Consider the following 13,984-nt stretch of genomic DNA (forward strand, 5'->3'; position numbering starts at 1 on the left):
CTAGTTCATACAACACATAACTTAGAATATTTATTTCTTCCATTTTTCCATGTGGAACAATTAGAATTTCAATTACAAATTAAGACCATTTTCTTATAAATAATATTTTTCTTTAATGAAATACATAGGCAAATACACACAATATAAAAGCTCATAAAAATAATTAATTTTACAAATTAGAAAAAGGTCAAGTAGATAATATAGTTTGATGCTTTCAACACTTTCACTTGTTCAAAATTTTGAAGTTAGACGCTTTAAGGCTCACACTTCCACCCTCACTCTCGCTTTACCACTGGTTGTTAAGGTAAAGTTAATACGATCTCAGCACAACATAAAGCTGTGAACAATTTTGGTAAATATATATTCCAATTCTGTAAGTCATCTCCAAGGTAGTCAGTTAATCAGTTATGAATCAGATGGGCAAAACATGTCATTTCATATTGAATCCTAAACAAGAACTTTAGCTTCAAAGGCTGTACTTCAAAATTCTACCTACATCAATGTCCTCAACTACTGAAGTCAGAGAAACGAAAACATATAACTGAACTTGGGAATGAGTCTGAATTTCTTCTAGAAATCACAGTATGACTACTCTAGGGCTATTGAGTAAAATGCAAACATTACGTAATCAGAGGTTTTCTAACATTTACTTAAGTTGTACAAAATTCGAATATGTTGTACAAAATTCAAAATATAAACAGGAACTAACAGGATCAAACAAAGTGAAAAGAGTCAATGGCACACACAAAGACAAAAGATAGCCTATAAGTAGCCATGTTATCACAAGGTTTAGAGACAACCAATAGAAACTAAGCTACGTTCTATTAAGCGAAACACGATTCACTCCCACATAGTTTGTACATATAGGTTTTCACCTCACACATGGCTGACAAGAGGTTCGCAGCATAAATGCATTGAAAGAGAATCGAAGAAACTAGAAAGATTAGAGCAAAACAACACCAGGTAATAAGGGTAAACAAGTAGGTCCCTCATCAGACGATTTATTCCGTCCATAAATAAACATTTTTTATGGTAAGGATGTTCAATGATAATCATCAACTGGACACATTATGAAACAAAAAGAAATAAGGTGGTTCGCAGTATCTTCAAAACCAAATTAATATTGAATGGAAAACCAGGGAAAAAAAATACCAATCATTTACTTCCTAAGTTGCACTGCAATCAAAAAAGTAATATCAGAGAAGGTATCCTTACCGGAGAGTTGATGTAGCTTGCCCCTTGCCCAAAAGATCCCTGATGAGTGAGCTGTGAAATTCAATTACCCGTATTTAGAACAACTCTTTAACATATTCATTTCCCAAAAGAACATTGAAATCTAATAATACCTGGGAACTTTGACCGGATTGAACCCCAGCAGCCTCTTTTCTACCATCACCACCCTTCACAGATCCTTTGCTATCACCCTATTGAAATTGCAATTCCTCAAATAAATTAAACATCGTGTAGAAAATTAACAAAAACTAAAGAAAGCAGTTGAAATAAAATGTGATTACCTCCATCTGTAACGTTATTTCATCCACCAAAGGTTAATCAAACAAAGAAACAAACAAACATAAACTCGTTATTAGTACACCACGCTTGATAATAAATAAATCCATCCCCAACAAAATAAAACTCACTTCTCTATAACGACTAAGGTACACCTTAAGCGGATCAATATATTCCTCAAACCCTAAAGTAGCCATAGCCCATAACAAATCATCACCATTAATCGTCTTTCTCTTTTCCCTCTGACATTTATCACTCGCCCTACAAGCAATAGATTATTATTAGCAACAAACAAATAAATAAATAAATCAATCTGAAATGACGAAAAAGAAAAAAAAAAAAAAAACATACTCGCTAGTTATGAAACTGATAAACTCAGAAACACATTCCTGAACAGTTTCTTTGGCATCTTTAGCAATTTTGCCATTAGCAGGAAGACCTTTCTTCATGATCCGACTAATATTGGCAATAGGTAGATATCTATCTTGTTCACGTACATTAGATCTTGGACTTTGCTCACCACTTTCATGGCTTCCTGCACCACCTCCAGGTGGACTCATCGATCCATCAGCCATAATAATCTCCTGTACAATGAATTATTGAAAGCATTTGAAAGTAGGGGAGAGAAAACCCTAGATCGGCCATTAGAAAGAAAATAAAAAATGTGAGAGAAAGTGAATAAATTAATTAGTTAGTTACCTGGATGGTATAAATAAAAGGGAAAGGGGGGGAGAGTTTTTTTTTTTTTGTTTTTGGCGCGCGTGGAGGGGAGAGAATTTTTATTTTGTTTATAGTTTGTTGTTTAAAAGAGGAGAGGGAGATCGGACGCTGGAGAAGAAATGGAGAAGGAGACGAACGAGATGGAGTTTTAGCAGTAACCTCCTTTTTATCTAAACCGTTCGTTCTCAATTCTCAATTTCTCATAGTCATACCCCCACCCACCCCTTCTTATATTTCTTCTTTTGACGCGTGTAACTCGTGTTGGTTTTTTTTTTTTTAACACGGGCCAAACCCGAAATGAACCCGGAACCGCGAGCTCTGTTCCACTAGCAAGTTTGAGCTTACTTTAAAGGTTGGTCTAATAAACGAGCATGGTCAACCTAGCTCAATAAGTTCAAATACCATCTCCATAGTGTAAATTGACTGAGATAAATGGGCTTGACTTGAGTTTATTTTAAAACTCATTTAATAAATAAACCCAACTTGAGCATAGTGGAACTAGGGTACATAAGCTTGGATTCCACCCTTAGTCTCATTAATTTGGGCATAATGTTGGTTCTAATTCTAAATTTTAAATAACTAACAATACTTCCTCATTGTCAATTAATGTAAAACCAATTACTTCCTCATTGAGGATCTTAACATACTTTGAAATTTTGAACGGTTTAAGGTCCTTCAGTCTTTACGAACGATCTTTGGATATATCTTTTGCGTGGGCGTAAGGTTCGTAAATGTGGTACCAAATGTTGGGAAAAATACTACTCTTTTGCCGTAAAGGTAATGGCCCGAAGCCCAATACATAATTGGGCTAAGATAGAAAGCGGGTTTAGGTTTTTCTCAACCCGATATTACAAACCCGTCAACCTTGTGAAAATGGGGCATAAACATCAATTTTATGGAATTTCCCAAAATTTCACTGGGATTTTCCAACTTTTTAAAAGTTTAGCACGAAAGCTACGTCACATGCCGAAATAGTGTCTCCGGAATCTGACAAAAGCCCCTACCAAACTTTTGGTTAACCTTTGGATTTCTATTTGTCTGAATTTCTAACTGTTGTATATGCTTGGCATTTGATACACTTGGTAGTTCACTTTGAAAACGTTAAAGAAAGATAAAATAAATCTGGGTTTGTGCTTCAAATTTTAGAAAGATAGAGATTACACATTAAAATAAAATAAAGGTGCCAAGGAAGAGGAGGATCCAAACAACCCTCAAGTCCCTAGCACTTTTTGAAAATAAGGATCAACTTTCTGAGTTGACCTGTAAATATTAGCAAAACTTCAACAAGAATTAAGACCGTAGTTGTGGGAGATTGGGAACTATTGAATTCTATTACTATGGGAAGTCCCAGTGTTTTACACAATCTTTACAAAAAAATGAATAAAAATTCAAATAAACGGGTACACAAACTATGACTATCGAACCATATAACCACATCGCTCAATTCCTCAATACAAATTAAGTTTCTTTCTCTTTGATGGCATATACCAATGACAGACACAAACATACGGTACTTTTATGATTTCTTTACAAAATTTCGATACATGAGCTCAGGTATACCTGTGACTGTGTGTATCCCAGGCATCCAGCTTGGGGAAATAACAGCTTACATGCACAATACCTGTATGAGAAGAACTAACGTGCTGTTGGCTGTGGAATGGACTCATCAAATGAAACATAAGGCTCAGTCACACCCATTTCTGGGGATCCCAATTTAGTGGAAGAGTTTGTAGATACTAATAAATCACCATATTTACTTTCTCGGGCTTCTTCTGTTCCCCTTTCAATCATAATTGCATCTTGAATATCTTTGAGCACTTCTGATATCGACGGTCTTATACTCCCATGGGACTGGACACACATCATTGCTTTCTCAGCAATCTTCCATACTGACTGGATGTCAAATTCATTTCGCAACGAAGGATCAATTATTCCCTGAATGTCGCCACTCTCCACATGCAACTTTGCCTGTTACATAATCATTAATATGAATTATCAATTCAAGAAAATTAGAAAACAAAGAATGAGAAAATGGATAAACAGTCAAAAAATAGTTAACATGCCAGATTGTTCTTATAATGTTCCTGGTTCTTATGCAACTGGCGTAGACTCATAGAGTATATTCATAACATGGATTGACAGGTCTAAAGAAGCAGAGGAAAGGGTGACATAGGAGAAGCAAAACATAAAAACAACACAGAACTTATTCTATTTATGAGCTTAATATGATTTAAGCTGCGTAAGGAAGTAAGTAGTCCAAAGAGAAAAGACAAAACGAAAAAGTGAACTCACCCATTGCACTATGTTCCGACAATTAACACCAAAGCTTTCTTTAGATATTGCCTCTTGACCAGAAATAAGTTCAAGAAGGATGACTCCAAAGCTATATACATCGCTCTTGTCTGTTAGTTGCTGAGATATATAGTACCTGAGTCGAGAACAAAGAATGATAAGAAACAAATAGATAGAGAGAAGGCAAAATTTTGTAAAAAATCAAATTATTAGTGACGTGAGGGCAGACGCATTTTGCAAATATAGGAGCTATGCCTACAACATATGCGACACTCCTAACTTACAATTTAGTAACTTCTGTTTGACTGTTGATTGAAGTTCAGTAATAAGTCAACAAGATTCTCAAGTACGACAATCCATTCCCCACAAACAAACAATGCTAACATCCAGAAATGCAAAATTATAAGGGTGAACTAGTGTTACCCCCCTACTAGATGAGCCAATTAGGATTTCCCCCCCACTAGATGGGAAATTAGGGTCTCCCCCCTAAACACACAGTCAACTTGGTTTGACCGTTAACTTTCAAGTCAAACAACTGAAAATGACATAAATGCCCCCACCTAATTAAAATTGAATATTTTCTTTTTGAAAACAATGAGGGCATTTGTGTAATTTTCAATTATTTGACTTAAAAGTTAACAGTCAAACCAAGTTGACCGTGTGTTTAGGGGGGAGACCCTAATTTCCCATCTAGTGGGGGGGAAATCCTAATTGGCTCATCTAGTGGGGGGGTAATACTAGTTAACCCAAATTATAACCCTAAATTAACTCAATGAGGGTACTCAAACATTTTCACACCCACAGACACAGACAGAGACAGAGACAGAGACACAGACAAACAGGCTGCATGTGCGCACAGGGCGCACACACAGACAAGCAAACAAAAACATGGAACATTAGTTATCCTCTTCTTCCTTAATTACAGATAACGCCAATACTCATGGAAATAGACTTGCACATAATATCATGAATCAGAGCCCTGTTCAGAACAAATTAGAACCAAGCTCCTGGCAGCTTCACAAGTTTTCATTCCCATGGAGAAGAAAAAAACAAACAAACATATAATTATATAGGGTCTACTGGAAACAAAGAAATTCAGTTTTCTCCATCAAGTTATCAACACATGTTCGATTGTTTTCTTGTTGCTAAAAGCAAATGCCAGAATAACCTCTATAGTACCAATAATATCAGAACCAGAGCTGTTCCCACAGGTCGCTAATCCCCTGACATTTTGCTCCTCAGAATGAACTTATGCCTCACACAGAGTCACACACACCCACATTGCAAGCTTCTGACAATGGAGTCTTGACATGACGTTCTTCATCCTTTACCAAGTCCCTATTCAAGGTTTCAGTCTTTAATTTGTTGGGTCAATGAGACCTACTATCTGTGTGACTGTGCCTAACTTAAAGCCAATAAAAATGGCCCAACATTATCATACATTTCTTGGAATTCTGTGTGTTAGCACATACAACTAAATTAGCGTATAGAATACAGCAAAACAACAAAAAGCTCTCATAATACATAAAACGTCACTTGATGTCAATGTACCCGCATAACAATCTCACAGAATTTATCATGGCAGGGATGTCACCCAAAATCGGTAGTTTATCATATATATTGGAATAATATTGGTATATGTCTAAAAACTAATTGGAAAGTAACACAAAATGTGACATTTACATAAATTTATATATAATTATCAAAACAGGACGAAACGGCGAGAAAAAAATCAACAGAAAATCAGGAAATGAATAAAGTAGTTGTTTTTCTTTGTTTGTGAAACCTCATCTTACCAGCAGATGTTTCCAAACTATTGATTACTGCAACATTCAGTATTTTCACTATTATAATACTATACGACACATAAAAAGATGTCCTTACAATTATTTTTTCTTTTTTTTTTTGTTGTTGTTTGTTTTTTGATAAAAACATGTCCGTACAATTGTTGAGACAAGTCTACATATAAATGAAGTTCAGAGCAAATCAGTTAATCAGGTAGGAAAAGAAAAATTAATCGAATATTAGCTTTTCAAATCAGATAATGGGTTGATGGACCTCGATGTGTGCTTCAAATGTAAAAGTTGGGACCAAACCCAAAATTTAATCAATTTATCTCCATTCCCTACTATACACTTATTAGCTGAGGTACATTGACATGTGTATGCGTATCAGTATCCAACACAGCAAAATACTAAAAATTGAGGTATATCACATACAATATATCCGTGTGTCATGTCCGACGCAATTTTATTTTCAAAATATGGTGTGTCCATGTTGCTTAGCTAATTAGTGTGACTAAAATCTCAAAATTGCAAGTGTAATAACATGCATTAGGATGCACCATGTCAACATTACTTGTAACAAATGTCATCATTTAAGAAAAATGACACGACAATTCCAGCTTGTACGAATTAATTCTTTTAACAGTCTTGGTTATATAGTCAATTTCTATGTCAGAGGTCTTACTCAGGGTCTAGATACCCAACAGTCCCTCGAACTATGCTTGACACATGTGTAGCTCCATCTACTGCAAGCTTTGACAGACCAAAATCAGACACCTTTGCTCTCATGTGATTGTCAAGAAGGATGTTGCTGCTTTTCAGATCCCTATGGATAATGGTTGGAACACACCCTGTATGCAAGTACTCAATCCCTGAAACAATTTTGAGGGTTGCAAGAGTTACATAGACCTCTCTATATGGTTATACTGCAGAGTTGATGCAAACCAATTAGACTTTTACTTGCTCCTTTGACCGGAAAAAGAAAAATGGTATAGTAAAGTATTATTATGATACGAACCTTTTGCTGCATCTTCAGCAATCTCAAGACGCTTGATCCAACTGATACTTCTCTCCCGTGCCAAGGGTCCTTTGAATACAAATAATCATTAGACCATAGAAATAAGATGACAGTTTTCAGAGATAGGACACACTCACCATATAGATGCTCCTTGAGAGTTCCATTGTGCATATAGTCATAAACAAGGATACTTTTTCCTTCTTCTTGGCAGTAGCCAAGGAATTGGACCAGGTTTCTATGATGTATTCTTGAGAGTAGAGACACCTAAATATATTATAGCAATGATCAAGATACAGGCATACAGCACAAATTTTCGTTTCCATATAAAGAAAATAAACATCCTTTTACTAGAAGTTCCGTACTCTGTACAATATATCCTAGTTAAACTTCATACAAGAAAATCTGTAACATGAATGCAATTTTTGCTCAGAGGCTCCGAATTTTCTATGTTGTATCACTTATAATAATTGAGAATCATTGAACTAAAAGTTTAGTTTGAGAAGTTCAATGCAACATCAATGTTGCATAGAAAATCACAGCGCAACACCCACATTGCATTGAAAGCTGTTCAGCAGACGGATTGAAGGACGCTGCCACGTGAAGCATGGGTTAAAGTTATATAATTTTACGTGAAATATATAAAATGCCATAGTCAAAGAACTTATTTCTAATCACTTTTGCCATACGGGAACGCCGTCAACCAAAAAACTTCCAGAAAGACTAGATTCTTGTATGGTCCATTTTCTATTCTGAGAAATAACATATTTCTACCAAATAAATTAGCGAGTTTTGTTGAGATCGTTTTGAAAAAGCTCAGCCGTATCAGCCCGTTTCAACACGTGTATTGGAGTAGACTATTTTGAATGTGCAGTGTCGACGTTACCTAGGTTTCTTTTTTCATCCAGTAATGTCAGTCAGAATAGTGCAATTAAAGCAATCCCTTTGTATTTGCTCCTCCACCATGTGTGTTTAAGCAAGTTTTAGAATGCACACTACTGTTGATGTTAGAGAGTATTGATCATCTTCTTGTCAGTTGCCTACTTGCAAACAATTTGTGAAATGCTTTATTCATCTCATTCCATAAACCTTGGGATCCATCATTAAATGCTTGAGAAGCCTTGGTGAAGAAATTGGACATGGGTCCTTTGACTAGCAAGTCCAAGTGGCTTGTGGATCATATTCCTAGTGTGATTGTGTGGACCTTATGAAAAGAAGAAGTCTTGGGGATCTTTGAGCACAAGGAGAAAGAAATACATAAGATAGTGGAAAAGGTCAAAGAAGTCTTGCTCGATTCGGTTAGTGTGTGCCCAAGCTTCTGGGGAGTGGGTTTTATAGATTTTATTTGTAATTGGGATACTCTTGTAACTTAAGCATATGACTGGACGATCTAGTAGCTTCTTATTACAATGATCATTATATGCAAATTGTAATATGTAACCTTTCGAGATAGAATAAATTGAATTGAGTTTTATCGATCCAAAATAAATAACAACAATTATTTAATTAATATTAAAAAATTAAAAATAAAATTGAAGTTATGAACTGCGAAGTTTTTCTTGTTATATGAAGAGCCAGAACTGCATTTTTAGTTTTTCACATGCACATGCCTTGATTTTCTAATTGAAATACTTCTTTTTTGAGTTTTTTCTGATCAGTAAAATTAAGAATTTTATTAAAAACAAATAATAAAGATAAAGTAGGCCAAGAAAACTTACAAGTACAACAAAAGAAAGAAACAGAATAGCATCCTGAACTGCTACACTCTACAAGCACACTAATCTAGAACCTCTATACATAATATCTCCCCATTTTTATTTGTGAAAATCAGGTATATAGCTAAAATTGAACAATCTGAAGGGGTGGTAAACTGGGATCTACAGATTACACGTGTATCAATTTTAGCACAGAGAGATGGATTAATTACCTCATTTGAGAATTCCCTCTTTCCTTGGTACGTATTACTGGTCAGAATTTTAACTGCAATTTCTTTGCCATCTTTCATCCTTCCGTAGTAGACTACTCCAAAGCCCCCAGAACCGATTTTCCTTTCAAATTTCCCAGTTGCCTCCTCAATATCAGACAAAGCAAAGCAATGCATGGTCTCGGCAGAAGCATCACTCAAGTTAGAAAGCATCCTTTGAGCAGGCAGGATACCTGTACACTTGTCTGAAACAAATTGAGACATAAGAGTCATGGCTTTTGTTTGTTGAAGCTCTCTAAAAGGGCATAAAAGTGATAAAACTTAACAAGAATTTCATATACAGACCTTCAGTGTGCCTCTTTTTCTTCCTTCGAATGAACAAGTACGAAGCAATAGTAGCTATAAGCAGCACAACAATCCCAACAGATGAGCCAACAATGATGATCATGCGGTTCCCTCCACTCCCTTCTTTGTGAAGATTGCTATTTCCAGAGTAGCTAGAGCACCACATGCAAAAACAGAAGGATGTAATATCGCACAACGCTTTGAGCAATGATTCAAATAGAAAAAGGAAAATGAAAAACCTGTACCCACAAATATGGTCGATGACCCAAAATTGGAAAGAAACATAGTTGCCACTTGTCAATTGTCAAGCATCTGTGTGTCTTTTGTGCAGGACTAAATTCAATAAGCTGTTGACATCCTGGCTATCATTGTTATGAAATTTCAAGCTGATCTAATACTCCTAACCTTTCGGAAAATTAACTTAAGTTACAGTAATTTGGTGGTTTAGATTTTTCAAGTTTGACTCAAAATCTCAGAAAGATAAAGCTTCAGATCAGAATGATTTTTTCTACAAATAATAAACACCATGACGATATGTTTAAAGGCTGGACCTTTTGTCCTTTTATATAATTTTTAGCCAACATTATATTGTGCATGAAGATTAAGAGTAGTTGTCAAGTACTCAAAGAGTAAAACTTAAAATAATAAACTAATGCAGAAACCCCTACGATGAGTGTGGCGTCTTTACTTTAAGCATCATATAAATCATCTTTTTTATCAAAATTAAGTTGTTGAGCTTTCTTCAATCTCTTATTCCATACAATACGATCCATCCTTTCGAACACTGTTGGCAGTCCGCTTAACATGACGAGTCTTGAAGGATATGCACAATAAAAGAAAAATAATAGTGGCTAATTTTCAGATGAGCACTAGCCTACGTCTGACGCTCCATTTGAACTTGGTCAAAAGTTCCAATTTAAGAAATTTAGCAGAGGAAGAGAAAGGAGGAACGAAGTAAGAAGTTATTAACTGCAAAGCCTGGATAATTTTCATCTATTGAGGACTGAAGTGTAAGCAAGAATTCACCCTATGTACACAATATACATCCCAGTTTTTCCATCATTTTAACATATTTCACATTTAGATAGTATTTGGATAAGACAATTGCACTATGCTCGAAAATCTACAGGTAGACAACAAAAAACTCACTTAAAGACCAGATTTGTTTTGAGAAGACGTGATGGAACTGATCCAGATAAAAGATTGTTCTGCAAATACCTGAAATCAGAAGAGTTAGTAAGTACATAAAACAGCATACTTGAGTGCAACGCATGAATGGTCCTACATATTTAAGTCAAAGACGTACAATTCCCTCAAATTTTGTAGCTCCGTCAATGATGAAGGCAAATTACCAGCCAACTGATTATTCTCGAGATGACTACAGTGGATAAAGACGTCTAATCAGCTAAAAACCTTCAAAAATGAAGTGATAAAAAGATTATTGCATAGCTTTTACATGATTTTTAGGTTTTTGCTTCCAGTAAAATCAGGTATTGGACCAGTGAGTGAATTTCCATCAAACCATCTGCAATCATAATATAACAAGATATTAATGACATGTGAACCAAATAATGAACACCAACTTACAAAAACATTGGTCAAACATAGTGGAAAGGGCAGAACTGATATCCTTACAGCTCAACTAAACCCGGCAAATTTGTCACCTCCAAAGGAATTCTCCCAGTCAAATTCTTCCTAGACAAATTCCTGCAAAAGAAGCAAACACCAGAGCAGTTAAAATTGTCTTGTTGGCACCTTTTCTATGTAGGTCACCGAGCTACAGCTTAACCAAAGAGGTTTGAAATAAATGTAAGAGAGGGCAACTCAAGTAGACATAAAGCATTCCAGAGATACTGTTAATTTCAGAACAAACGAAGAAAAATCATCAAGTACATTGAGACTATTCTTGGTTGTGGTTCTAAGCTACATCGCACCCATGACCACGGAACAGGCATACACGGGTCACCACCTTCTTGTGCCCAATCTGATGAAGGGTAGCGTGAAACTAGTCTGTCCATTATCGTTCCTGAAACTCATGAGAAGTTTATATCAGGAACATCTAAAATATTATTTCTAACTTAGGAATACTACTAAAGAGGGTAGAAGCATCACGCGGAATATGATATTACCATCAAGAGAGCCATCGTTTATCTTAAGGTACTTATTTATCTCCATAGCATTCAAGAGTGGTCCCCTAGATGAGTCGGGTGTTTTACGAAATCCAAAATTTAATATAAAAGGGAGCGAAATGTTTGGAAATCCGGGCTCATACAACCTATACTTTCCTTGAGCGTTTTCTTGAATATTGACAGCAGCTTTGCTGACATCAGGTGTGCCAGGGAGAAAAAGCCTAAACTTCCTGGTCTCATTTGGACTAAAATCCTCTATTTCTGCAAAGTACGAGAATGCCCATCCATAACCTGGAAAACCATCCAAGTTCAGCCTGTAAGTTAATGATCCCTTTGTACCAAGCACAGCGGTCTGCATCACCTTTTCAGGTGGTCTTTCATGTGTGTTAACATCAATTGGCATTTTGGTCGATACTTTCTCAGTTCCAGCAGCAACATCAACGAGGTAATTTGCCTTCCTCAATGTGTCAGATTGCCATATTCTATCAAACGGATCATCTGGATACCTGGAATTCGCAAGTACAAAGATAAATAAATAATTAACCCCCCAAATATAAATGACAGATGACATAATCATTTTTCCTTTACAGACCAATTATTAATATGATAGTCAACTGTGAGATGATTCTTTGCTAGTATGATTTCACAAAACGCACTATCAAGATTGATATACTTTCTCCTTGTACAGTTTCATACACAGCAAAAGAAAAGAAAAGAAAACAGATCACCATACTAGGTGGAACATGCCATCAAAACCAATTAAACATATCGTTGGAAGCATACCTAACTGGATCTTCACTATCTGCACCAAAATTTATTCTGGCAGATACGCTGAGAAAGAATTGTGATTCATGGTCTGTGTAATAAACTGAGCCATTAAACTGTCTAAGTTCAAGGGTTGAAATAAATGGTTGCCCAGTGGTAGCGTTGGATAAACAAACACTAACAGTAGGTGAAGTAGCCAAAAAGATCAATTCCTGAACCTCCATAGTACTGGCATCTGAAATAACAATGGTTGACCAATGAGTTGGCCCAAGAGATATGTCAAACTTTGGATAGACATTATTATTGTCAAAATTCCCATATAAGAAGGTTGCTCTTATAAGGTACCGAGTTCTAGTTTTGACATCTAGTGTATAACAATATTTCCTCTCATCTGCAGGAAAGTATCTCAGTGTCATATATTGTTTCCGAGTCTCATTTGTCACCGACAAGTTAGCAGTTTCACCATGCATTAATTGGTCAGGAGCCCACTCAAGTCCCAAGTCATCTGTAAATTTGTCCTTACCTCCACAATCGAAGCTTTTAAAACCTGCATCAAAAGAGTAAATGAGTCAATTAAGGGTGTGTTTGATTTGAAGAAATTACAGGCTGAAATCCTATTGTCTAGTTGATTCTATGGAGAACTTTTCCCACTCAGCAGCTCTAATTTCACCCAAACTCTTTTTCACACTCCCTTCTTATCAAAACTTCCCAAGAAAATTACAACTTGTATTTTTTTATTTCATTCTTTTCCATCAACGGAATACTCCATTCCCCCCTCCCCTTCGTTTGTCACCGCCATTGCTAGTTCTCACTACCAACTAGAATTCTGGTGTATGTACAAGTGGAATACCATTTTACACCACTATCAACTAAACTGCTAGTATTTAAAGATTTGACTAGCAAACTAGAATGTTAGTGTCGCAGCCAATTTATGAACATCCTATTTTTTGTGTCACAGGAAACTAATCAACAACTAGTAAAGACGAGACTGCTCACCAGGCTTTTGAGCTTTGGTCTGAAAGAAGAGAAGAAAAGTAAAGTGGTTAAAAAACAGTAGATATCTCAACTTCATAATAATCATATATTTTACGTGTGTGATCTGATCAAGTGATTGGGTTTCTCATTTTAGTAAGTTTGAGAGATGGGCAGAAAGATTGTGGAGTAGGAGTAGTGGGAATGTGGAGTGTACGACTCTTTTCGTTCTTGGGTGGACAAGTGGACCCGTTTTTGCATGAACACTTTTTAGCTTTCGAAATTTAAGTCAAACGTGCGACAAACACGGTGTCCACCAGAAAGCCAACTTGACTTTTCTTTTTAATAGGGACAACTTGTAAGTAGTCTAGCATTAGGTCCTGGTCTAAACTTTTCTTGGTCAGTTGGTCGATCTTGGTCTTACGTTTCACTCATGTTTTTCTTGGTCACTCGTACTTTTACTTAAACATAAATTAGACCTTCATACGAAAATTTACGTGTCATCCACGGCCAATATGTAATTGAATGA

The 13,984-nt window shown here is 36.0% G+C and overlaps 2 protein-coding genes across 3 annotated transcripts; both read right to left on the reverse strand.

Annotated features, from left to right (window-relative positions):
• Nucleotides 1-1,215: 1,215 nt before the first annotated feature.
• Nucleotides 1,216-2,476, reverse strand: LOC147481599 (nuclear transcription factor Y subunit B-8-like). Its single transcript, XM_086575400.1, has 5 exons — nt 2,209-2,476; nt 1,861-2,093; nt 1,515-1,770; nt 1,347-1,424; nt 1,216-1,266 (listed from the first exon to the last, which is right to left on the reverse strand). The coding sequence occupies exons 2-3, from the start codon at nt 2,082-2,084 to the stop codon at nt 1,548-1,550; spliced, it is 447 nt and encodes a 148-aa protein (XP_086431526.1). The 5' UTR covers nt 2,085-2,093; nt 2,209-2,476; the 3' UTR covers nt 1,216-1,266; nt 1,347-1,424; nt 1,515-1,547.
• Nucleotides 2,477-3,531: 1,055 nt separating this feature from the next.
• Nucleotides 3,532-13,707, reverse strand: LOC147481600 (putative LRR receptor-like serine/threonine-protein kinase At1g67720). 2 transcript variants are annotated; one of them, XM_086576402.1, is made up of 15 exons: nt 13,480-13,707; nt 12,502-13,030; nt 11,719-12,224; nt 11,483-11,615; nt 11,225-11,296; nt 11,046-11,114; nt 10,896-10,967; nt 10,739-10,807; nt 9,590-9,741; nt 9,248-9,489; nt 7,461-7,587; nt 7,324-7,392; nt 6,991-7,177; nt 4,522-4,657; nt 3,532-4,197 (listed from the first exon to the last, which is right to left on the reverse strand). In XM_086576402.1, exons 1-15 carry the CDS (start codon nt 13,562-13,564, stop codon nt 3,865-3,867), a joined length of 2,781 nt encoding a protein of 926 aa, XP_086432528.1. In that variant the 5' UTR covers nt 13,565-13,707; the 3' UTR covers nt 3,532-3,864. The 2 variants fall into 2 exon arrangements, with proteins under 2 accessions (XP_086432528.1, XP_086432529.1); XM_086576403.1 differs by lacking the exon at nt 13,480-13,707 and having other exon boundaries at nt 12,502-12,718; nt 12,829-12,988.
• Nucleotides 13,708-13,984: the final 277 nt, after the last annotated feature.

The sequence above is a fragment of the Coptis chinensis genome, chromosome 8 (assembly GCF_015680905.1).
Source record: "Coptis chinensis isolate HL-2020 chromosome 8, ASM1568090v1, whole genome shotgun sequence".
Taxonomy (NCBI): Eukaryota; Viridiplantae; Streptophyta; class Magnoliopsida; order Ranunculales; family Ranunculaceae; genus Coptis; species Coptis chinensis.

Excerpts from the sequence above, each read along its gene's own strand:
- LOC147481599 (XM_086575400.1), bottom strand. The coding sequence starts at position 2,084 with ATGGCTGATGGATCGATGAGTCCACCTGGAGGTGGTGCAGGAAGCCAT. Across the intron at positions 1,771-1,860 it reads ATCAGTTTCATAACTAGCGA|GGCGAGTGATAAATGTCAGA; the intron begins GTATGTTTTTTT and ends TATTGCTTGTAG.
- LOC147481600 (XM_086576402.1), bottom strand. The coding sequence starts at position 13,564 with ATGATTATTATGAAGTTGAGATATCTACTGTTTTTTAACCACTTTACT. Across the intron at positions 11,616-11,718 it reads AAACGATGGCTCTCTTGATG|GAACGATAATGGACAGACTA; the intron begins GTAATATCATAT and ends CATGAGTTTCAG. Across the intron at positions 11,297-11,482 it reads CAACCAAGAATAGTCTCAAT|GAATTTGTCTAGGAAGAATT; the intron begins GTACTTGATGAT and ends CTTCTTTTGCAG.